This window comes from Amblyomma mixtum, chromosome 10, assembly GCF_055824585.1.
Source record: "Amblyomma mixtum isolate Tamu chromosome 10, ASM5582458v1, whole genome shotgun sequence".
Taxonomy (NCBI): Eukaryota; Metazoa; Arthropoda; class Arachnida; order Ixodida; family Ixodidae; genus Amblyomma; species Amblyomma mixtum.
In genome coordinates, this window is record NC_143021.1 from 106,952,556 (window position 1) to 106,979,013 (window position 26,458).

Here is a 26,458-nt window from a genome sequence, read left to right on the forward strand (position 1 = left end):
TGGAGCTGGAAAACTTTTCAACTGACGACATTGTCGTAGTACATCGCCTTCCTGCGAAGAAACACAGCATTCCTATCATCTTGGTACGCTTCTCTAGCTTAGCGACTAGAGAGAGGTGGTTTAGCGCTCGAACCAAGCTCCGAGAACCGCATGAAGCAGATTTGCTGCCAAAGATATATTTCAATGACAATTTGACAAAAATGAACCGTGACTTATTCTGGAAGGCCAGGAAGGCAGGAAAAGACAGGCCGTTTAAATTTGTTTGGGTAAGAGGAGGCAAAATCTTTGCCTGAAAAGAGGAAAAGGCTCCTCTTATCCGTGTGACATGTGAATCAGACTTAGCACAAATAAAATGAACAGCGCTCCATCAACTCTAAGTTTTCCGGATTTTGAATCGTTCAAAAAGGGCTTTGGGCCAAACTCGGACACAGAATTTACTCTGATTAATGTCAATATCCGTAGTTTGCGCAAATACTGGGACGAGTTCAGAACAATCGCAGAAGCCAGGACAGCAGCTTGGGCATGTTGGTTATTCATTTGTGACGGAACAGCGCAAAACACCGGGACAAGAGACAAGCGCTGTTTTACCAACGACGTCGACTCCATCTGAAATACACCTTGCACTTTCCAATTCAGGGCTCGCCTTGGCAACGCGTCGCACCATGGCAAGAAGCTCCGGTGTTGTCTTCTTAGGTTGGATGGCAAACTTCGGTCCAAGGCTAAGCCCCTCACGGACCGGTTGCGGCAAAACATCGACACCAAGCATGTGGATCTTCGACACCAAGCATGTGGATAGACCGGACGAGCGAGTTCATGTGGCGCTTCATTTTGTCAAGGCTGCGCGCTGACTACAATGAAAGGAGAAGAGGCATGACCGAACAGAGCCATGAAAACAAGATCCACATGCTTGGTGTCGATGTTTTGCCGCAACCGGTCCGTGAGGTGCTTAGCCTTGGACCGAAGTTTGCCATCCAACCTAAGAAGACAACACCGGAGCTTCTTGCCATGGTGCGACGCGTTGCCAAGGCGAGCCCTGAATTGGAAAGTGCAAGGTGTATTTCAGACGGAGTCGACGTCGTTGGTAAAACAGCGCTTGTCTCTTGTCCCGGTGTTTTGCGCTGTTCCGTCACAATCGCAGAAGGTGCCATTGGTGTTGTAGATTTATTTGTGCTAACAGAAATCAATGTTCCAGATTCTTGCCTAGGCTTGTTTACGCTGAACGGTTATCGACCAACGTTCGCAACTCGCTCTTCACGCAGAGGAGGTGGAATTGCTGTTTTTTCCCGAGACACGTTTGTTGTATCTAAGATAGATATATCATTTGCACATGCAGAATGCCTAGCGTTGGAACTTTGCTCCAAGCTAACTTCATTAATGTTGCTGGCAATTTACCGACCACCATCAAACAGTATCAGCCGTTTCCTACTGGAATTGGAAAAGATCTTGCAGGACAATAGTACAATAGATCAATTTTGCATAGCAGGTGACTTGAACATTGATACATTATGTCCCACGAAAACCGTTGTGGTAGATTACCTAGCCATTCTTTCAGCTTGCGGCATAGAAAATGTTATCATCGCACCGTCTCGCGAGGAAGTGCTTGGCGGTAGATTAGTTCAGTCTTGCCTCGATCACATAGACATACGTGCTCCAAACTGCAATCTTTCTTCAGCGGTCATTACTCAACGTCTAGCCGATCATTACTTTACCGTTTGCCGATTCCTTGACCGTACTAATTGCAAGACTCTAGGGCCGTCATCTTCTAACGTCGCTCAAAACGACTTGCGCGTAGCTATAGTCGATCAACACAAATTAGACAATCTAATTAGAAACTTTGACTGATCGGCATTATGTAGGTCTAATCCCCCCGATTTAGTTTATTCTTTATTCTGCCAACAATTAAAGACGTTTGAACAAGCTTCGAAGCGGGTCATCCGCAAAAACCAAAGACGTAATCATAGCTGGTTTACTGCAGCAATTATGAAGGCAATTTTATACAGGGATTGGTTATGGAAGCGGTGTAAACGCGCCCCTAAAAATGCGCAGCGACTACAGAGCCGCAAGAAATAGAGCTGTTGCGCTCATTCGTTCCGCTAAACGGCATTATTACCGTGAGCAATTTAAACTAGCTGCCAAAAACCCCGCCAAAACCTGGTCACTGATTAACAATTTAAGGGGCGTTGACAGAAATGAGTCGTCTATTAATGATATTTTTTCAGGTAGTCCTCAAAAAACAGCTGAATTATTCAACAAGCACTTCGCGAGTGTATCTCTGTCCAGTTCATCCTTGCCACAAGATAGATGTTCATTGACACGTACCATATCTGCATCCGCCTTTTTGCCCAAACTGTCAGCAGCAGACCTGGCGCGCGTAATCTTCAGCTTCAAACGTAACAAACCACCTGGTCTTGATGGCATTGCAGCGTCTCTACTTCAGAGAAATTATGCAAGTCTTGAGAATATCCTTCTTTTTATCCTTAACGGATTCTTAGAGACTGCCGCAATACCCAAGATGTTAAAAACAGCGATTGTGAGACCTATACACAAAGGTGGCAAGAGAGAGAACCTTGAAAATTATAGACCAATATCCGTTTTGCCAGTACTATCCCAAATTTTAGAAAAATTTATTTTAGACTGTGTTACGACTCGCCTTCGTCCTGGGGAAGACGACGACATGGCAGCAGCGAAACGCCGACAAACCCCGAGACGCGCGTTGGGTGAACGCCTGGATTGCCACGGAAGCCGCGTCCGTCTTCCCGGTTGAGCGAGCGTTTCCCGTACACCGAGTGGGAACGCGCGTTCGAAATGCGCGAGAACGCCGCTCATGGACATTTCGGCGTCTGCGCTACGTGGTTGGCATCGTTCCCCTCTCCCAGCGCGTGACGACGGCGTGATCTCTCGGGAGTGAGTGAGTGCGTGCGTGTCGGTGATTGGTGCCAATGAAACCCGGCCCCCATCTAGGGACCCTAGGGAAGAGAACTCTTAAAAAGCCGGCAGCGGCACGGCCGGAGAGCTTTTTGTCATGATGGTCTTGTGTTGAGCTGTCACGATGCAGCGTTCCTGCAGCTCACTTGTAAATATTGTATAAATTCCTCTTCTTTGTCTTTTCCCAGCAGCCTCGTCACAGGCGTCCCTCATTTTGCTCTCCGGGGCACGTCCATGCTACCTCGTCCGTAACAAACTGGTTGGCAGCGGTGGGACGCGAATCGTCGGACGCCGGCGGAGAGTTGCGGACAACGGGACGCTGAGCAGCAGAACGGCGAGTCGGGGGCAGTGCAACAGCCCTGTGTGTTGACTGGTTGCCTGCAGCGGACCGACTGCGCTGGATTCTTGGCTGCGAGGTTTGGTGAGTGCGGGACTTTCTTCTGCTGAGTTTTGCCAGGCTTTTGTTAGTGTCGGGAACAGAGCTGGTAATTGGGTTGTCGTTGCTGCTGGGTTAGTTGCAGCAAGACAATAGCGGGCAGTAGAGAAGCAGCACTCGGAGCAGCCATGGATTTGAAGACGCTGCGCAAACCAAAGTTACTGGAGCTTGCGAAAGAGTTGGGTCTGGAGGTATCAGACAAACTCAGAAAACCAGAACTGCTGAAGGCTATTCTTGCGTTAGAGGCTGAAGATGACGAGCTTGCGGAATGCCTTGAGGCCATTGAGGAGAGGGAATTGGCAAAAAGAGAACAAGAGGAACGCGAACGTAAAGAAAAGCAAGAGGAACGCGAACGTAAAGAAAAACAAGAGAAAGAGGAACTTGAACGTAAAGAAAAACAAGAGAAAGAGGAACGCGAGTGTCAATACGCTTTGGAAATGAAGCGTCTCGACATAGAGATGGAACGCGTTCGTGGGTCAAGTCAGGCACACGGTGCAGGAGAGCGGGTATCGTACAAAATGACGGACTTAATGCGGCCGTTTCAGACTGGAGACGACATTGGTTTCTTCCTTGTTAACTTCGAGCGAACGTGCGAGTATCAGCGGTTTTCTAAGGAAACGTGGCCACGGCGTTTGCTCACTTTGTTGCCCGCTGAGGCGGCCGACGTAATCGCTCGCCTGAAGAAAGAGGAGGCGGAGGATTACGATCTTGTGAAATCGAGTCTGCTTAAAAAGTACAGGCTGTCAGCAGAAGCGTTCCGTCGGAAGTTTCGCGAAACGGAGAAAGACAAAAACGAGTCATATCCGGATTTCGCCTACAAGCTTATGTCAAACATGCAGGAATGGCTTAAAGAAGAGAAAGCGTTTGGCAATCACGAGAAAGTTCTGCAGTGTTTCGGGCTGGAGCAATTTTATAGACGATTACCGGAAAACGTGCGGTACTGGGTCTTGGACAGGCCAGACGTTAGTACCGTGGCGAGAGCCGCTGAGTTAGCAGAGGAGTTTGTGACTCGTCGGGCTCGCGGAGCCACGGACGGTCAAAGGGGTGAATTCGGCTCGAAGTTTGAGAGGCCGAAGTTCACGCCCATCAGACCAAAGGAGGGCAAACGTGGTGCGGATGCGAGTAAAAATGATCCGACCGGGCGCACAGACACGGCGGCAGCCGACAACGAACGCAGAAAGAGGTTCGAGGCGAGGCAAACGCGCGTGTGTTATACTTGCCAGAAGCCGGGACACTTTTGGGCGCAGTGTCCCGAAGCGAAATCTAAGCTCGTATTTTTGTCAGTATGCAGTAATGACGAGAACATGAAGCTTCTGGAGCCGTACATGCGAGACCTCGTCGTGAACGGGAAAGAGTGCCGAGTGCTTCGTGATTCCGCGGCGACGATGGATGTGGTTCACCCCTCTTTCGTAGAACCCGATATGTTCACGGGCGAGTGCGCATGGATCAAACAAGCCGTGGAAGCACATAGCGTGTGTCTGCCCGTTGCAAAAGTGCGCATTGAAGGACCTTTCGGCGCACTTGAGACAGAGGCCGCGGTGTCATCTATGCTCCCCCCTCAGTATCCGTACCTATTTTCGAACAGGTCCGATCACCTCCTGCGCGAAAAGGGACTCGTGATTGGTGAGGGTAGCGTTCAGGCCTTGACCAGATCGAGAGCTCGGGAGCTTGCTGCAAAGGCGGTAGTTGCGGAGGCGACGTTGCCGAACAAGGAGAAAGACGCCGAAGGTCTCCGTGACCTGGGAAAAGTAGTCCTTGGGTTATTTGAGGAAAGAAAGGCCACTTCGGCAGCGAAGACCGAGGAGTTCGGTCAAGCAGCTAGCGAAGAGTGCAGATCCGCCAGCCATGAGGGCTCGGGCGATAATGTAGGCACTAAGGCTAGCAACGAGGAAGAGTGCAGATCCGCCAGTCGTGAGGGCTTGGGCGATAATGTAGGCACTGCTAAAAATAAGGAAAGGGGCAATGCGTTGGTTTTGAGCCCAGAGAAGCATGCACTTTCCGGGAAGGAGGCTGATTGCTGCGATCGAGAAGGTAGTACCCAGGACAATAACGCTACGTTAGCCGAACAGCGTCTCATAGTTCAAGTTCCGGGCAAGAGCGTTAGGGTAGTAGGATCGAACAGCAAGCCTCAGGAGGGCAAGTTATTGCTCTCAGCAGAGAGTAATGGGAACCAAAAGCAAACTGTGAGTTGCAGGAATCCCATCGAAGACAAAGCCGAGCGACCTGCTTTGTTCGAGAGCACTGTCAGTGCTAATAAAGAAGCGGCCGTCTCTAACTTTGAGGCCGAGGCTATTTTGAAAAGTGAGGCTGGCGTTTTCTCTCAGGAAGAGAATAGTGAGCTCACCGGCCGGCGCAATGAGGGAATCAAGGGAGACATTTCTTCGATGCGGCCGGCGAACAATAGCAGCCCAAATTTGGAGACGTCGTTTTGCTTTAAAGAGATTGACCGCGAGTCAACCGAGTACTCCAGACGCGACAGGCGCCGAAAAAGGGCCAGACTGAGTGGGCGCGTTCAAAAAAAACGAAAGCCACCTGACCCATCGCGGCGACCCCGCGGTAGTTCTTGCAGGACGGTGGAACCTCACAGCGGGTCGCAGAGGACGCCCAGCTACCGCATGAAAGAACGCCGCAGAACGCGTTCCAGTCGAAGGACACTGTTGAATCGAGAAAGGAGTTCTCGTAGGCGTTTCTTTCATGCGCGTCCGTCAACCCCTCGCATTCAAATGTTCAGACGCTACTTGGGTGTTGGAGACACGCGGCCGGTGTGCGAAACAAATCAATGTCGCGTGGCGTCTGAGGCTCGCAGGTGTCGAAGCGCAGTTAAGCCCTTCGAATTTTGTGAATTGTCGGCTGCTAAAGCCACTGTTGGTGTGCGTCCGCGCAGGGCGCGGTTGAAGAATAGGCGACCCCTTTGAGCCGCGGCGCGGCTCGCTAGCAGCGGATTCCGAGGATGTCTCTGCTGTTTGCTTTTTCTTTTTTTAAACCATTCCTGCAGACAAAAAGTTTTGTAGAAAAAGAAAGAGTTTGAGCAGGAATAGGTTCCCGACGCGTTGTTTACATTGAAAGCGTTTCTTTTGAAATTGTTTTGAAACATGCACTAGTGGTGCCTATGTGTAGCAGCGTCCGCTGACACGCGGAAGTACTAGCCAGACGGGCCATTGTAAGCGACTAGCATAAGCGCCTGGAGTCGCTTGATTTTTTTTGGAATTGGGGAAATTAATGTGACTTTGGCTCCGATGTTGAGCGAATCTTTGCGCGGATATGCAAGGTGAAGGCAGTATGCTGCTATGCAGAATGAAATAATGTCGGGGTCATTACGAATCGGAATACATCACAAAAAGGGGAGTCTCAAAGGTAATGCCGATGGCTTAAGTTGAGGTCCCTAGCGCAAGAATCAGCATCATAGTTGCGGATTAATGGTCTTTTTCTTCCTGATGTAGGATTTTGAACCAATTGATTGTGTTTATTGTTTTAAATTTGAGATGCGCTTTGTGGTGTAATGTGCCGATCTGTGGGAGTTTTCTGAGTGCTGCTAAACTACTCCCAGGGATTAATTGGCTTTGTAAGGAGGAAAGAGCCTGGCATCGCTTAGTGGGGATTGTGTCGTGCTTGCGGACTGAGCGGTTGGGTTTTCGGCGTGGTTCTAACGCTAGCAGAGCACGAGTCACTTTGCAGTGCCCTTTGGGAACCTGCACCTGCAAAGGAAGACTTCAGGGTGCGCTGAGCTCCAGAACCGCCGAGAGAGAACCGACTGCAGTTGAGACCAGCCTCAAGCGACATCCCTCCGGACAGCGGATGCTGTCCCCTGTCCATCGGGATCTCCTTCCCCCGGCGGGGCAGTCTGTTACGACTCGCCTTCGTCCTGGGGAAGACGACGACATGGCAGCAGCGAAACGCCGACAAACCCCGAGACGCGCGTTGGGTGAACGCCTGGATTGCCACGGAAGCCGCGTCCGTCTTCCCGGTTGAGCGAGCGTTTCCCGTACACCGAGTGGGAACGCGCGTTCGAAATGCGCGAGAACGCCGCTCATGGACATTTCGGCGTCTGCGCTACGTGGTTGGCATCGTTCCCCTCTCCCAGCGCGTGACGACGGCGTGATCTCTCGGGAGTGAGTGAGTGCGTGCGTGTCGGTGATTGGTGCCAATGAAACCCGGCCCCCATCTAGGGACCCTAGGGAAGAGAACTCTTAAAAAGCCGGCAGCGGCACGGCCGGAGAGCTTTTTGTCATGATGGTCTTGTGTTGAGCTGTCACGATGCAGCGTTCCTGCAGCTCACTTGTAAATATTGTATAAATTCCTCTTCTTTGTCTTTTCCCAGCAGCCTCGTCTCAGGCGTCCCTCAATTCACTCTCCGGAGCACGTCCATGCTACCTCGACCGTAACAAACTGGTGGCAGCGGTGGGATGCTGCTACCCCGTCCCTAACAACTGCATGACTTCTTTTGTGAAAAAATTTTCTATTCTGTCTGACCGTCAGTTCGGTTTCATCGAAGGTCGTGGAACGCTTTCACTTCTCGAAGAATTTGCAGATGAATTGTATGCAACTTTTGATCACAATCTGTTTGCATGTGGCTTGTTTCTAGATATCGCCAAGGCATTTGACACTGTAAATCATAAAATTTTGTTGCAAAAATTATACCTGCTTGGATTTAGGGGACCGTTTCATGACCTATTGAGAAGTTATTTAGAAGATCGCTCACAAGTCGTAGCCCTTGATTACACCACAGCCGTTAGCAGCCGTCAGATGTTGGGGGCTGGGGTTCCTCAAGGATCTATCCTATCACCATTGCTTTTCAATTTATTTATCAATGACTTCGCCTCAGCAGTAACAAATACCTTGGTCTTTCAGTACGCCGACGATACGGTCTTGCTTACGAAGCATATTTCCTACAAAAGTGCTGTTGCTTTACTGCAAGAAAATGCATCACAATGAACTGGTTTTCCATGAATGGTCTTTTAGTAAATCAACAAAAAACAAAACTGGTTTGTTTTAGAAACCCATTAAAGACAACAGTACTGAGTGAATCGGTTTTTTTGCACACCCATAATGATGAAGACTGTCATTGTATTCCACTTGAAAATGTGATTGCATAAAATATCTGGGGATTTACTTGGATAGCGACCTCTCATGGCATAGTCACATGGCTTACGTTTGCGGCAGATTACGTAGAACGGCATGGTTACTGTTTACAGTTAAATCTTTCCTTCCTTTATCGGTGAAAAAGACAGTCATGCATGCACTTGCATACAGTGTTATAAGATATGGCATCACAGTGTTTGCGCACTCTTCGCAAAGGTGGCATGATCGGGTAGACGCTCTTCTAAAATATATGTTGAAAAGTACCGCCTGTGAACATTCCTTTCCCCCTCACGTAAACTTCTTTAATTTTCTTGGTCTTCCGTCCTTTGAAACTTTATATAAGCATACTGTTATTCTTCGGCACTTTTGGAATCCTGCTTTCAAAACGAGAGCAGTTTCTACCAGAACACTACGGAATTGTCAACGCTACACGGTCGCCAGATACGCAACCAGATATGGCAAAGCAAGACGATGTGTATATGTCCCTACAATTTTCAATACGCTTCCTGATCAGGTGTTGACCGCTACATCTAAAGCAAACGTAAAACAAATGCTCAAATCTGTGTTTTAATTCTAAATTGATGCAAGAAACTTGTAAATTCCAATGTGATTTTTTTTCATCTCTTTATACAATTTATCTTCCTTAGTATTTGTATTTCAGTGTTTGTGCACTTACCCTGACATTTTATTGCCTTACTTTTCGCTCGCCGATTTTGCCGGGCCTAGTCCTGCAAGCCTCCCTTGGCTTTGACAGGCCCGAGTTTGTATGTATCACCATGTGTTGTGGCAATAAAATTATTATTATTATTATTATTATTATTATTATTGCGAAAGCAATCCTGCGCTAGGTTTTGAGCCTTCAGCGTCGTCCCGGTGGACCACGTTTGACCTTTAGCTTGACCTCTGTTGTAACGTCACGCCAGACGTAGAGAAAACGGGCCCAACTCAGCTCGTCGCTGCTGTCCCAGCGGAACCACGCCGCGCCGCGCAGCAGCTGCACGCCGCTGTGATCCCGCATGTAGGTATGGTATCATGAATTGAATAGAAGGAACGCTGACCAAAAGGTTGTTGTTTAATATGAAGACGAAGACGTTTCGGCTTCCATACGGAAGCCTTGATCACTGGGCGGAAAGCCCGAAGCATATCGCTTAAGTGCGCTGCAGTAATCGCCCCAAGAATCTTGCGTACGTAGGCGGGAGATTGCCTGCGTTGTGGTTAAGGCTTTTTCTGTTTGAATTATTAGGGATTCCAGATACCGACGTGACAGCCAATTCTTGTCTCTGGCGATGACTGAAGCTTCTTCCCAGGCTATTCTGTGCGTCGCGGCTTCCGCGTGTTCCGCAAGTGCATTAGATGCAATCCTCTTGTTCCTGACGTCGTTCTTGTGGTGCCTCAATCGTCTCTCGAAATTCCCGCTCTCGCCGATATAGCAGTAGTTGCAACCAGCGCAGGGAATCTTGTAGGTGACGCCAGGAAACTTCTCTTCCTTTATCTTGTCTTTGACAGACACCAGCTCGTGCCTCAGCTTGCATGCCGGAACGTGAGCGACGTGCGCGCCGTAAGTGCGTAAAACGCGGGCCAAAGACTCGCTCAGGCCCGGTACATATGGGATAGCGGCTCCGGCTCGGCACGGGGGACCAAGTGGTTCTGACGGGCGTGATGACCGTTGAAGAACGGAATCTACGAAGTGCTTCGGGTAGCCGCTTTCACTCAGTTCTCGGCGCACTTGGCGCAGGTCAGCAGCCCGATCTTCTGGTCTTGGGCAGATATTTTTGGCACGTCGGACGAGGGAAGCCACGACGGCGCGTTTCTGGCAAACCGGGTGCTCGGAATTAAAATGAAGGTACCGGCCTGTGTGGGCGTCCTTTCTATAAACTTTGAAAGAAAGGCGGTGGTTATGGCGTTCAACGAATACGCCCAGAAAAGGAAGACGGCAAGCAGCCTCCTCCGCAACCGTGAATTGAATGGAGTCTTCCATGCTATTGATGTGATCTGTGAAGGCACCTAGCGCATCCTTTTTGATAATGCAGAAATAGTTATCTACGTAACAAAAACTTTTGGGTGTGGCTCGAAGGTAGCCAGTGCACGGGCTTCTATTGCTTACAACCCAGGTAGCACCGAATATTAGAATAGTGTTATAAAAATGTTATGTAAGTTGGAGTAATGTTAAATGTTGCATAGTAACTTTGCATTGACATTAAAAATTAGCATATAACGTTATAAGTTACATAGGAAACGTTACTTTCACATTCTAAACAAACATTGTTTTAATATAATCTTCTAAATTTTATTATAATGTAAGAGTCGCAACTATAAAATAACATTGCAAATATATTTTGAGAACGGATTTCCAGACATTTTCTCACTGTTCTTAGAGTAAAGATGTTTTTCAACTAACAGTACCTTGTAACCACATCTCTTAGATAGTACTCGCCATAGATTACATGACGAGCCCCATTATTTTGGCACAAAACTTTAGTTATTACCCATTCCCCACTGTCACTCATGGCACATCCCGCAGTAGCGAGTATATAAGATCGGCGGTATGATATCCGTTTGGAGGTGAGTGAATACGAGTTGCTGTGCTGTAGTGTTGTTGGTTCTTGAAAAGTGTTGTAAGTTGTGTGCCGTCACCACTGGCAGGCCTGCATGCTTGTGCAGGGCTGCTTCACCATTTTCGAGAATGTTGCATTTATGTTGTTTACATGTTTCATGAACGTTTGGGGAAGGTTATTCGAACATTTATATGTAACATTACAAAACCCTTAGAAAAAAAGGACATTAAAAACATTGAAATAACATTTGAGCGTAACAAAAATGTGACATTATCTCAATGTTTCGGTGCTACCTGGGATGGTAAGGTTTGCGGTTGTCACCGATATATATGCGCCCATAGCGGTGCCATGAACTTGTTTGTAGACTGCATCTCGGAAAACAAAATAAGTGTTCTCAAGGCAGAACTGCCACAGCTTCAGGAGCCGTAACCACTGCCGTAACTCCCGGCCGTACCCGTGGTTGAACGCCGTAACCACCGCCTTTCTTTCAAAGTTTATAGAAAGGACACCCACACAGGCCGGTACCTTCATTTTAATTCCGTGCACCCAGTTCGCCACAAACGCTCCGTCGCTGCTGACCTGCGCCAAGAGCGCCGAGAACTGAGTGAAAGCGGCTACCCGAAGCACTTCGTAGATTCCGTTCTTCAACGGTCATCACGCCCGTCAGAACCACGTGGTCCCCCGTGCCGAGCCCGAGCCGCTATCCCATATGTACCGGGCCTGAGCGAGTCTTTGGCCCGCGTTTTACGCACTTACGGCGCGCACGTCGCTCACGTTCCGGCGTGCAAGCTGAGGCACGAGCTGGTGTCTGTCAAAGACAAGATAAAGGAAGAGAAGTTTCCTGGCGTCACCTACAAGATTCCCTGCGCTGGTTGCAACTACTGCTATATCGGCGAGAGCGGGTATTTCGAGGGACGATTGAGGCACCACAAGAACGACGTCAGGAACAAGAGGATTGCATCTAATGCACTTGCGGAACACGCGGAAGCCGCGACGCACCGAATAGCCTGGGAAGAAGCTTCAGTCATCGCAAGAGACAAGAATTGGCTGTCACGTCGATATCTGGAATCCCTAATAATTCAAACAGAAAAAGCCTTAACCACAACGCAGGCAATCTCCCGCCCACGTACGCAAGATTCTTGGGGCGATTACTGCAGCGCACTTAAGCGATATGCTTCGGGCTTTCCGCCCAGTGATCAAGGCTTCCGTACGGAAGCCGAAACGTCTTCGTCTTCATATTAAACAACAACCTTTTGGTCAGCGTTCCTTCTATTCAATTCATGATACCATACCTACATGCGGTATCACACAAACTGAAAAGGATAGGAAACAGAGTGGGGGTTGATATTTTCTCCTCGGCCCCGAAGAAACTGCGTCAATTGTGCAAAGGAGTAAATTCTGGCACCGAACGTGAGCCCGACTGCGTGACGAGGCACCGTCCGCGTCTCGTCGATTGCGAAAAAGATGAGGTATATTGAATTCCCCTGTCGTGCGGCAACATCTATATAGGCCAAACAGGGAGATGCCTGAACACAAGGCTACAAGAGCACGAAAGGAATCTAAGGGACCCAAACTCAGGGGAACTCGTCTCACACTGTAGCCAGTGCGAGGGCTGCACCCCTGCCCTCGGAGCATACACTCTAAGAAAAAAAGGTGTGATCTTAGTCTTTTTGTGGGGTAAAACACTTGTCGCTGAGCTGACACCTTTTTGAGGGTAAGGTTGCGCTGTTTCTTGGAGACTAAGTATTTATGCTCTCGCACATAGAGTAATGTTACGCTCTAATAGCCTAAACTTGCACTGACATAGGAAGAGTAACTTTAAACCAGTTAGGTATAACATTACGCCTTTCTAAACGGGGTAAATGTTAGCCTGAGGAAAGCATAAGCATATCCTAGCATGCAAGGTGCAAGTTTGCACCTTTAGAAGGTAAATTTATGCTATGTCCAGAAGTGCAAAGTTACTTTGTCAAAGACTAAACTTATACCGTCATAAACAGAGCAAAGTTTGCACCCTTGAGGTGCAAGCTTATACCTTACATGATGGATAAAGTTACCCTTCTAGTGGTACAAAGTAATGCCCTACTGCAAAGGGTATCTATGCACTACTCAGTGGTGTATTTATACGGTCCACACGAGAGCATTATTACCCTTCTGTAACGTAAACCTGCCCACTGAATGCAGGATTAAAGTTGACCCATATGGTAGAAGCCTGAGTCTTTCTGGAAGTGCAGGCAGTGTCAAAATGTTGCGATGAATCTTTCATGTGAGATGGTCTGTGTCATTGTGTGTTCAGGTTCAGGTACTACTGCAGAATGTACACAAAGAATTTATAAAAGAATCGGAAAAAGAAACATCCCGTCATATTTATTTTGTCACATGCTACACCATATTACAGCAATGACCCTGGAAGTCTTCTTCATACAGGTGGAGGCAGTATGTATCATGTATTTGACCTGCACAGAGAAGAAAACATATAATGAATTTTGCAACAACAAAGCTCAGACGACGTGACCATGGGCTTAGTTAATTCAGGTCTAAAAGTGTAAACCACACAAAAGGCAGGGATAAAGGGAGATGCATGAAAACAATGCCACAAGTGCAGGCTTCTGTTTGTTAATGAGAACCAAAATTAGAAAAGATATGCAGGAAAAACAAAACATGTCCTAAATGGCAGCTACTTAATCACTCACATACGCTGACATAATCACAAGCGCACTGGCTTCTCAGGAGCACAGCGGACCGCACGTAGGCATGTTGCCTTATAACAAGTGAAGGCGGGCTAGTTGGCGGTTGACAATTGAGTGCATATTGCAACCGCGCAAATCGACGAGGGACGAAGAGAGATCCGCGTCCTGTCCTGTGCTTTCCTCTCTTCGTCCCTCGTCGTTTTGCGCGGTTGCAATATGCACTCAAATGTTGCCTTACGCTTCGTTCTTCTGCTTTGCACAGGTTTTTCTGCTCGGTCCGTCCAAACTGCTTCTTCATGAGGATACCGCTGCAGTTGACACGTGCCTTCAAGATTATTTGACAACAGATACGGGAGATTTCATTTCCTGGCGGAATGATTACCTTCTTCAAGCATCGCCCCCGTGCCATGTGACCTACCTGGACCTTCGTTTAAAAGACCGACAGCCAGGCTTCAACTTCAGTGGGCACAGCGGACCGCACTTAGGCATGTTGCCTTACGCTTCGTTCTTCTGCTTTGCACAGGTTTTTCTGCTCGGTCCGTCCAAACTGCTTCTTCGTCAGGATACCGCTACAGTTGACACGTGCCTTCAAGATTATTTGACAACAGATACGGGAGATTTCATTTCCTGGCGGAATGATTACCTTCTTCAAGCACCGCCCCCGTTCCATGTGACCTACCTGGACCTTCGTTTAAAAGACCGACAGCCAGGCTTCAACTTCAGTGGGCACAGCGGACCGCACTTAGGCATGTTGCCTTACGCTTCGTTCTTCTGCTTTGCACAGGTTTTTCTGCTCGGTCCGTCCAAACTGCTTCTTCATCAGGATACCGCTACAGTTGACACGTGCCTTCAAGATTATTTGACAACAGATACGGGAGATTTCATTTCCTGGCGGAATGATTACCTTCTTCAAGCACCGCCCCCGTTCCATGTGACCTACCCGGACCTTCGTTTAAAAAACCGACAGCCAGGCTTCAACTTCAGTGGGCACAGCGGACCGCACTTAGGCATGTTGCCTTACGCTTCGTTCTTCTGCTTTGCACAGGTTTTTCTGCTCGGTCCGTCCAAACTGCTTCTTCGTCAGGATACCGCTACAGTTGACACGTGCCTTCAAGATTATTTGACAACAGATACGGGAGATTTCATTTCCTGGCGGAATGATTACCTTCTTCAAGCACCGCCCCCGTTCCATGTGACCTACCTGGACCTTCGTTTAAAAGACCGACAGCCAGGCTTCAACTTCAGTGGGCACAGCGGACCGCACTTAGGCATGTTGCCTTACGCTTCGTTCTTCTGCTTTGCACAGGTTTTTCTGCTCGGTCCGTCCAAACTGCTTCTTCATCAGGATACCGCTACAGTTGACACGTGCCTTCAAGATTATTTGACAACAGATACGGGAGATTTCATTTCCTGGCGGAATGATTACCTTCTTCAAGCACCGCCCCCGTTCCATGTGACCTACCCGGACCTTCGTTTAAAAGACCGACAGCCAGGCTTCAACTTCAGTGGGCACAGCGGACCGCACTTAGGCATGTTGCCTTACGCTTCGTTCTTCTGCTTTGCACAGGTTTTTCTGCTCGGTCCGTCCAAACTGCTTCTTCATCAGGATACCGCTACAGTTGACACGTGCCTTCAAGATTATTTGACAACAGATACGGGAGATTTCATTTCCTGGCGGAATGATTACCTTCTTCAAGCACCGCCCCCGTTCCATGTGACCTACCCGGACCTTCGTTTAAAAAACCGACAGCCAGGCTTCAACTTCAGTGGGCACAGCGGACCGCACTTAGGCATGTTGCCTTACGCTTCGTTCTTCTGCTTTGCACAGGTTTTTCTGCTCGGTCCGTCCAAACTGCTTCTTCGTCAGGATACCGCTACAGTTGACACGTGCCTTCAAGATTATTTGACAACAGATACGGGAGATTTCATTTCCTGGCGGAATGATTACCTTCTTCAAGCACCGCCCCCGTTCCATGTGACCTACCCGGACCTTCGTTTAAAAAACCGACAGCCAGGCTTCAACTTCAGTGGGCACAGCGGACCGCACTTAGGCATGTTGCCTTACGCTTCGTTCTTCTGCTTTGCACAGGTTTTTCTGCTCGGTCCGTCCAAACTGCTTCTTCATCAGGATACCGCTACAGTTGACACGTGCCTTCAAGATTATTTGACAACAGATACGGGAGATTTCATTTCCTGGCGGAATGATTACCTTCTTCAAGCACCGCCCCCGTTCCATGTGACCTACCCGGACCTTCGTTTAAAAAACCGACAGCCAGGCTTCAACTTCAGTGGGCACAGCGGACCGCACTTAGGCATGTTGCCTTACGCTTCGTTCTTCTGCTTTGCACAGGTTTTTCTGCTCGGTCCGTCCAAACTGCTTCTTCGTCAGGATACCGCTACAGTTGACACGTGCCTTCAAGATTATTTGACAACAGATACGGGAGATTTCATTTCCTGGCGGAATGATTACCTTCTTCAAGCACCGCCCCCGTTCCATGTGACCTACCTGGACCTTCGTTTAAAAGACCGACAGCCAGGCTTCAACTTCAGTGGGCACAGCGGACCGCACTTAGGCATGTTGCCTTACGCTTCGTTCTTCTGCTTTGCACAGGTTTTTCTGCTCGGTCCGTCCAAACTGCTTCTTCATCAGGATACCGCTACAGTTGACACGTGCCTTCAAGATTATTTGACAACAGATACGGGAGATTTCATTTCCTGGCGGAATGATTACCTTCTTCAAGCACCGCCCCCGTTCCATGTGACCTACCCGGACCTTCGTTTAAAAAACCGACAGCCAGGCTTCAACTTCAGTGGGCACAGCGGACCGCACTTAGGCATGTTGCCTTACGCTTCGTTCTTCTGCTTTGCACAGGTTTTTCTGCTCGGTCCGTCCAAACTGCTTCTTCATCAGGATACCGCTACAGTTGACACGTGCCTTCAAGATTATTTGACAACAGATACGGGAGATTTCATTTCCTGGCGGAATGATTACCTTCTTCAAGCACCGCCCCCGTTCCATGTGACCTACCTGGACCTTCGTTTAAAAGACCGACAGCCAGGCTTCAACTTCAGTGGGCACAGCGGACCGCACTTAGGCATGTTGCCTTACGCTTCGTTCTTCTGCTTTGCACAGGTTGGTTGTTATTCTACTACAATTAGAAGTGACTGCCGGGCTCTTTTGGTCCTGCCGTGCCCGCAACGCTTTGTTATCATTGCCCAAGACGTGTTTTGTGTTTGCGCGCTGCTTTCATGTGGTGACATTGAATGTAACCCTGGGCCTGATAATTCCAATGAGGACAGTACAGAACTATTAAAGCAGTTGCTTACAGCTCATTCCAAGTTAACAGCAGAGATTGTAGCCCTCAGAACACAACAAGGAGATTTGGAAAAAACAATATCTGACTTAAGCGCTCGCTTTGCGGATTTTGAAAAACAAACAGAACGTATTGATAATATGGAACGCACAATTCACGCCTTGCAGTCGAAACTGGTCTATATGGAAGATTACAGTAGACGTTCCAATTTAGTCGTTTTTGGTGTAAGCGAGGAACCAGATGAGACAGAATCTGATCTAATACAGAAGGTTCTGACTGAAATTTTCTCGGAAACACTTGATGTCCGTTTTACTTCTGTCGGTAGAATTCATCGTTTAGGAAAGAGCACTGTCAACAGGCCTGTGATCATATTTTTTCAGGACTGCAATGAAAAGCAAAAAGTCCTTAAAAACACTCATAAGCTCAAAGGAAAAAAAAATATCTATTCAGAATGACTACTCAAAGGAAACCCTCAGCAAACGAAAACTATTATGGGATAGTACTAAAACTGAGAGAGACAAGAAAATGAAGGTGACCTTAATCAATGATAAGTTGCTCGTTGCTGGCCAAATGTTTTCGTGGGATGATACCACTAGCACAATAGTGAAACTGCCATCGCGGAACACACGAAAGAGTGAATGACGTAGTGCGCCGAGCAAGAAGGAATTAAGACTTATAAATATTAATGCGCGGAGTATAATCAACAAAAGCGAACAGCTTGAGGCACTTCTTCTTGGGTACAATCCACATATCGTCATCATTACGGAGACGTGGCTGCGCGATAAAATAGATAACAAAGACGTTTTTCCTCCAACTTATCAAGTATATCGGCGTGACAGATTATCAAGAGGTGGTGGAGTGGCGGTTTTGGTTAAAAACAATATTCATGCTACTTTAACTCGCCAAATCGATGACCATGAAAGCATTTCCCTAAAGCTATCTTTTAGGGGCCGTTCCATTTTTCTATTCGCTGTTTACCGAGCTCCAGATTCCCCTACTCAGTTTCTGCGCGATTTGTCGGAACACATGTCATCATTCAAACATAAAAACGTAGTTCTTGTCGGTGATTTTAACTTACCTAACACTAATTGGGAGTTGGCCTCATCTAATTCACGACATTGCGCAAATGCTGAGCACTTATTTGATATTATGCTGTGTCAAAATTTGAAACAGGTAGTCGGACAACCTACACGTATTCATGGCTCATCTGCTTCCATTCTTGATTTGATTTTTGTGAACCGCTCTCTTGAAATGTTTTCTGTTTCGATCCATCAAGGATTATCTGATCATGAGTTGGGGTATTTCACTTGTGATTTCGTCACTGATAAATGTGCCGTACCGTCCAAAACCATGCTAGTAAAAGATTTCTCGCGTGCCAGGGATGAGAGTGTATTAGATTGTTTAGATCTGTGTCTCAGCACCTTTGTCGGAACTAACACATCAGATCTCTGGACCAAGTTTAAAGACATATGCACATATTGTATCAACCAATTTATTCCATCAAGAGCTAAAAAAAGGGGCAAATCTAATCCCTGGATTACGCGAGAAATCTTGCATCTCAAAAGAAAACTTAAACTCTTAAGAGCCCGTGTCCCTCACAACATCATTCAAATGAAGCAGGCTTCTTTGACCAAAGCTGTTGTGGCTGCTAAGCGACATCACTTTCAAAACATTTTGCCGAATTTCATTTGTAACGCTCCTCAGAAATTTTGGAATTTTTTAAGCAAAGAAAAAAAATCCCTGCCTGCGATGATGCATGAGGGCACGTTGCTCACCAACAAAAAAGATATTGCTGAGAAGTTCAATTCATATTTTCACAGTGTGTTTTCCCAACCTGCAAATAATTTCACAACTCGTGATTCTTGTTCCCAGCCTGTGCACGATCTCGTATCTCAACCTGGTATTTTTGCAATGCTTTTGAATCTTAAAACAAAAGCAACTCCTGGGCCTGACGAAATACCTAATTCATTTTTACATCGTTATGCTGAGATGGTTTCGCACTTTCTTGCTATCATTTTTCGTGCTTCTCTTTTGTCTTCAAGTCTACCACCCGATTGGAGGGTGGCCCGTGTCGTTCCCATACACAAAACAGGTGATGCCGCATTGTTTAATAATTACCGTCCCATATCGTTGACCTCTTCATGCTGCAAACTTCTTGAACATATCGTACCCAATTACATTAAAACATTTCTTGATGACAACAACAAATTATCGGCTTTCCAGCATGGTTTTCGCAAAGGCTTTTCTACGGTCACCCAACTTACATCCGTAATTCACAATTTCGCTCAAGTTCTGGACAATTCCGGCCAAATAGATGTCATATTTCTAGATTTTAAGAAAGCTTTAGATTTAGTTCCGCACAATAAACTTATCCATAAACTTGAAACTATAGGTCTTCCTTCTTTTATTGTTAATTGGGTTGCGGCTTATTTATCTAACCGATTTCAATATGTTAGTATAGATGGTCATTGTTCTAACAAACTTCCAGTCACTTCAGGTGTCCCGCAAGGCAGTGTCCTTGGGCCATTACTGTTTCTTATCTATATTAATGATATTACCGACATCATCTCTCATCCTGTTCAAATTAGGCTGTTTGCCGACGATTGTGTTTTGTTTAATGAAGTTAAAGTTCAAGGCGACCAGATTTTACTTAATCATAACCTACAGAATGTTAGTGAATGGTGCGTTAAATGGGGGATGGAACTAAACGCTGACAAGACAGTATTTATGCGGATCACTAATAAAAGAAACAGTCATTCTTTTTCATATCATCTTCCCACTCGGCACCTTTCAGAAGTCAAAGAATACAAGTACCTAGGAGTAACACTAACGAATAATCTTAGTTGGAATAAACATATTGCAACCGTATGCAATCGTTTCGCAATCTCTGTTTTCTTCGGCACAAGTTAAAACAAGCTCCCCCTAACGTTAAGCAATTGGCATATTACACCATGATTAGACCAAAACTTGAGTATGCATGCACTGTTTGGGATCCTCACACAAAGACTAAAATTAATGCCCTTGAAAGAATTCAGCGCAAAGCAGTTCGGTTTGTATTTTCTAATTATCGCACCACTGACTCACCATCTGCTCTGTTGCTTCAACATAATATACAGTCCCTTGAAACTCGGCGTAGAATACTAAGGTTAAGATTTCTCTTTCTATTGAAAAATAACAAACTGTCAATGGCTCCCGATTTGTATCTCCAACCGATAACGTCCAGGTCAACAAGAAACAGGCACACTGAATCGTTAAAACCTTACTTTGCTAGAACTAACATATTCAAATTCTCTTTTTTCCCCCGCACCATTAACGAGTGGAACCAGTTACCATCATCATCAACAGTTGACATTGATGCCATTGAACAGGCCGTTCATTGATTTTTTTTACTTGCCTTGTACTTTCTTTTGTGCTTTTGTATTGTGTTTATTGTGCGCCTCCTGCCAGGGCCCTTCACTGGGCCTGCAGTATGCCCTAAATAAATAAATCCAGAATATTGTGCCCAGCTGCACGGTCAGGCTGTAGGCATCCCGGATGCCAAAGAAGAGGGTCATATCAAGAAACAGAAAAACATGCGCATGAAATGAAAGCTACTAAAAGGTGATAAAATGAAATGCCATTTAACAAACCCTTCCCTCCATTCTCGTGTTTTTATTTCTCCGTATCTAGAGTGGTTAAGGTTTCATGCAGCCCTTGCTAACAAGATGTCTCTGGTTTCTGATGCCATTATATGTTTTGTTGCCCATACAGTGAATTTTCTTCCTAAAAGGGAAGTGTAGGTGATTATCTGAGCATCAATGAGCGATACTTCCAACTGTAATTTTCCCTGCATATATTACCTGTGAATTCATTTCCGATTAGCAAACAGCAGGAAGCTTGTACCTGTGATGGCATTTCTGAGTGCATTCCATTGTCACAGCCTTTCGATACAGTTTAAATACCTGGTGAAAGGCCTATGCACAAAGGCTATGCACTATAAATCTTAGTGTACCACTCCTGGAAAATAAGGAAAAGCTTTCGGCTAAACGTGAAATAATAGCAAGGGCAACTTACACATCTAAAGAGTTGTCTCCACGCATGATGTAACGTCATACCAAAAATATTATTTGGACCACATTATAATAAAGGTACTTTTTATTCACATTCATAGCCTGTCTCATATTACACCTCCACATTGTGACTGTGCAAAAAGCTTTGGTTATGGACTGGCCTTCACTGACAGACTACATTAACTACACAAGCAGGATAGAAGTCTCCTTCTAAAGCACTATTTTTGCTTGAAGAAATTACAAATCTCGTCTTTTTATTTAGACAGTGCTGCTTCATCCAATGCTTGCAGCATATGCAGCAGCAGTAATTCTCATGAATTACATTTTGCCGGCCCAATAGAATGTGACCTTTACACATCTTTTCAGATGCTTAGCATAATAGAATTGTAAACACTGACTGACAGCATGCAAGAATGGCTATTAAAACAGTTGCCTTCCATATCTTCTGTCACATGCAGGGCACGTGAGCTTAATTAAATTTTAAGTTCACTCCGATGTGAAATAAGACTAATATGGGTTCATGTGAGTTATTGGAAATTATTCACATCGGTGAACAGCACCTTCCTACCCAAAAGAAAGTGTGAACAGTGCAAAGAAGATTAACAGCCTCACATAGCTGGATATCACAATAAGCTTCACATGCATAAACGGTGCTAGTCATATTAGCTTGGTAGCATGCCACCCTGCCAAGCATTACCATAACTGTGTGTCATTTTTTTTCTGACGCCAGCAACATGAATTGTAGGCAGCGCCTCTCAAAGCTAATTCAATATGAAATCTTTGCTGAAGTCCAGCCTACTTTTGCAGAAAAAAAACTGCATTTATACTTCATGCCATAAAAAGTGGTTTCTTACACCGAAATTTCTCCCTCTCTCTAGCCGCGCCTGCGTTTCTCGAACTCACCGCCATGTGACGCCAGCTTCTAACCATGAGGCTATGTCAAGCCATGGTCCAGTATGGTCCTCCGACGGATTTTAGATCTGCCTTAGAAAATATTTGGTGAGAGTTAAGCGGTTAAGTAAGGGACTGCGCAACACAAGCATGTCTTCACGTCCATGTTTTGTTTTTTATGCGAAGCATACTAGCCGCACAACCGAGCTCTTCCTTGCTGCGCCGCGCGCGGCCGCGTAGCTACCACTTGACCTACATCGGCGCACCACGTGATATGACGTCACAACAGCTGTGAAAGCTGGGGCTCAACTCGTGCGCTCGCTTGCGGACGCGCAGCCTCCGCCGGCGGTATGCTTCGCGTCCTAGGCTTAACCATAAGCTAAGCCAGGCCATTTTTTTTGCGCAGTATCTCAACGAAGTACAGCAGGAGGATGAGGAGGAATAAACTTTATTGGGCTTTTCTGTCGTCATTAGCCATGTCATTAGCCCAGTTCCAGCCCAGGTGGCCTCCAGTATACCTCCAGGAAGGGCGACCTCGAGGACCCAGACTATGGTGGCCACCATACCCAGACTGCAATATTTGGCTTGCACGTGTTTGTCTTCACTCCGTATGACCTTTTCCCAACCATCAGCTGAGGGATATATGGCACGAGCTTACTGTGGGGTGGATTTCCCTCGCAACCCCAGAGGTAAGGTTTTTGTCACAAATTTGGCAAACTTAGCCTTTTGTAATTAAGGCCGATCGATATGGGCTCATAAGACTTTTTGTGTGAGCTCTTCGATGTACAGCCTTTGTCAAAAGTTTGGAGCCCAGGGAGTTTACTTCCGAAGCACACTGTCTTGTTTGTAATGCATCTCCATGGAGCGCTCCAAACTTGCTGAAGGTATGAAGATTTCTGGTCCTGCCTCCTCCAATCATTCGTGGTACGACTACCACGAATGTTACAGAAGACCCACTGCGAGGCTTAGAAGCAAACCCCCTGGGCTCTAAACTTTTGACAAAGACCCCGTCAAAAGTATAAAGCCCAAGGGGTTTGCTTCTAAGCTGTTTAGCGTGGCTCCCCAGCACTAGCTAGCAGTCCAAAGCTCGAGTATTGAGGACGCAAAGCCATACTCCTCTTTAGAGATATTACGGTCGCTGAGGATGCACACTGCAGGCCTCGCAAGCAATTAATTATAAACCCCTTGGACTGTATACTTTTGTCGGGGCTGTAAGTATGTTTCCCTATGGGGGCTGTACGACTGGCTTGCCCAAAAGCGCGCATTTGGACCCCTTTGGTGGGAGGCCTTAATTGCCGCCATGCATGCACCATGGAGAGACCTGAAATCTGTAGTCGATTTCCAGGCAAGAAAAAAATAAAAGTTGAGGAATATTTTTGCCGAGAGAATGGTTTTTTTTTTTGGAGAATGAAAGAAGCCTGACAGAATTATGAAGTCATGCACGGAGTTCCACTTGGCTATAAGTGGAACTCCGTGCATAATTTGTAAACTTGCGAGACAGATGCTTGGGCCAGTTTATGATTCAGTGCTCTGTGAATATCTGCTTGTTCCGTCCATGGATCGTGTCGTCCTTCGGTCACGAAGGACTCTGGCTTCATGATGGTGAAAGTAGCACGATAACTTTTGTTTGCATGGCATCTGCGCTTCTTGGCCCATACGAGAAAATAAGAAACGACGAATGCAGCTGTTCGTTCCCTCTCTCTCGCTTTGTCCCGCTGTTTTGAAACGATGTAACGTACGATGAACCAACTATCCCGAAAGGTTCAGGAAGTGCAGGGTTGACAAGCGCTGTCCTGGACATGAATGGCTTGAGTGTACTACATACCCTGAGCGCACTGCGATTGGGAATTCTTTTGTTTTTATAAATAGGAACGTTTGAGAAAATGGTAGTCTTCTGACAACTTCGATTTTTGTTGAGTCACTGATGTGCTCGGGGAGCGGGACCAGGGTCTTCACCGCGTTAGGACGAAGCAGCAGACTACGAAGTGAAGCCTTCGGGAGGAATAGCAAGCTTGAAGGTTTATTTTACATTATGTACAGTAGCAAGGAGACCAAAGTCAGAAAATGGGGGAGGATCATCTGGCACCCCACAGATTGCTGCTTAAATGCAGTTCACATTCCCCAGGCACCCGGCTAGGGAATCTGATCTCTGGTTGAGCGTCCAATGGGCCGCTAGCGTCTTCTTAGGCTCCGCCCTCCCCACGTGGCCGCGCACACCGCACAGACATACATACACACGGGCAAGGAGGAACTTGGCGTCTCTCAGTCGCGAACTGTTGGTTTTCCGCGGGCCGACCAGGCCCAAAGGTCGTTGTTGCTGTGTGATGATCTTGATCGATGGGGACGCGAGCGCTGACCGCTCACACCGGTGACCTCTTCAGGGACAAATCAGCCGTGTCGCCCCTCCGCTTTGTCGGCTGCTCAGGGCGCACGCGGGCAATGAGTTAGCGGCGCCGTCGCCCCGCCGTCGTCGCCACTGGGTCTCTTCCGTCGGTCCACGGGCAGTCCGGGAGAAGCGCCGCACTCAGCCTCCCCGGCGAAGGGGATTAGACGCCTTTGTGTACGCCGACGCCGTCGCCAGGAGCTGCCCCACGCAGTGTCTCTTTCGTCTCCTCCGAACAGCAGCGCTTTCGGCCGCATACCTGATGGCGCCTGACTGGCTCGCCGTTCTCCGCTGGCTGGGCCTCCGATCATTACAGTCACTAACTGCGAAAGGCACCACGCAAGTCAGGAAGTCGCAAGTCAGGAAAAAAAAATGGCCCGGCTTAGCTTCTGGTTAAGCCTAGGATGCGAAGCATACCGCCGGCGGAGGCTGGGCGTCCGCAAGCGAGCGCACGAGTTGAGCCCAGCTTTCACAGCTGTTGTGACGTCAGCGCCCCTAGCGGAAGGAGCGGGAGTTAGGAAAGCTGGGGCTCAACTCGTGCGCTCGCTTGCGGACGCGCAGCCTCCACCGGCGTCCTGGTGGTGGTGAAAACTTTTTAATAAACAACAGGAGAGTTTGCAGGCCAAAAATGGCCCTTTACATAGGTAGAGTCCTTAGTCCGGGACCCCGCTGGACGAGGCCGCTACTCGCGCCCGTTGGACTAGAGCCCTTTGAGACTCCAGCCCCGAGCAGTTGAGCAGGGCTGCCTCCGAGAGGCATGGGAGGCAGCCCTGCTCAACTGCTCGGGGCTGGAGTCTCAAAGGGCTCTAGTCCAACGGGCGCGAGTAGCGGCCTCGTCCAGCGGGGTCCCGGACTAAGGACTCCACCTATGTAAAGGGCCATTTTTGGCCTGCAAACTCTCCTGTTGTTTATTAAAAAGTTTTCACCACCACCAGGACGCCGGTGGAGGCTGCGCGTCCGCAAGCGAGCGCACGAGTTGAGCCCCAGCTTTCACAGCTGTTGTGACGTCATATCACGTGGTGCGCCGATGCAGGTCAAGTGGTAGCTACGCGGCCACGCGCGGCGCAGCAAGGAAGAGCTCGGTTGTGCGGCTAGTATGCTTCGCATAAAAAAAGAATGTCAGTTTACCGCGCTGACCCGCGTATGCATGCATGCACGCATGCAAGTACGCTCCCTCCCGAGTTCTTTTTCATCCATGGTGGCAGTCGTAAGGCAGCGCCGTCGTGTGGCGGCGAAAACGCTGGGAAGGAAAGGACACAGCTGGCAGCTCACCATTGGCTGCATTTGTTTTTCAGTCCCGGACTGCCCGGGACTACTTGCGGACTCGAGTCCGGTATTTATTTTTCTCGGGCAGCCCGAAAGCTCCGCCTACCTGCCTGCATCGCCATAGCAACGCGTTCGTTTTTAGCCTATGGCAGTCCGCGGGCTGCTTGGGGCTGCTGAGAAGGCAGTAGACGATAGCTGCGCGCCGCGCTGGCAGCCATATTGAGTTAGACTCCGTGTGCATTTTGTGTACTTTTCGTGTTCTTGGAGGTCGATATCATGCGTTAAACCTTCACATGAGCTCCGTAGCTGCTCTCTGAGCCATCGCAAGACTTTTTGTTCTTGTATCTTCGTTTATTTTCTTGAAATCCACCGCACACGGACGCGCGTTCGAAGCTGCGAGCGCGTATTTGCTCGTGTCGTCAAGAGGTTCTCGTTCGCTTGTTTTGCGACATGCTGTCTGTACGCTTACCTGAAAGCATCGCAGGTGAACCACTCGTATACTGGAGCAGCTATAGAGCTTGTTAACAAGCTCTATAGCTTGTTGACAATTGTCAACATTTTTGCGAAGGCTTTCGTCTATCTGCCTATCCGCAACGAGTTGGGCTACTTTGTGCGAACTTCGCCGCAAGCAGTTGCGGCGAGCATACCTCCGAAGCTGAGTTCTGTAATGCACCTACGCTAAGCTGACAGTACAGTCTTTAAATGATCGAGCGCACGGCGTTGCTTCGGCGTCGTGGTGGCCGTGGCTTGCGTCGTCTGCTAGCAGATGACAGCGTCCTTGTACGGTAACCGAGGGGGAGCCCGGCTCTGGCGCCGAGTTCGAAAGCAGCCTATGGCAAGTAGGTCATGTGACCATGAGGCTGTTTCCTCTCA

General features: G+C 47.8%; 1 protein-coding gene across 1 annotated transcript; it reads left to right on the forward strand.

Moving 5' to 3' along the window:
* The first annotated feature begins 2,689 nt into the window (after positions 1-2,689).
* On the forward strand, positions 2,690-9,250 carry LOC149326616 (uncharacterized). Its single transcript, XM_089562978.1, has one exon. The coding sequence runs from the start codon at positions 3,490-3,492 to the stop codon at positions 6,274-6,276; it is 2,787 nt and encodes a 928-aa protein (XP_089419104.1). The 5' UTR covers positions 2,690-3,489; the 3' UTR covers positions 6,277-9,250.
* The last annotated feature ends 17,208 nt before the right edge of the window (positions 9,251-26,458 follow it).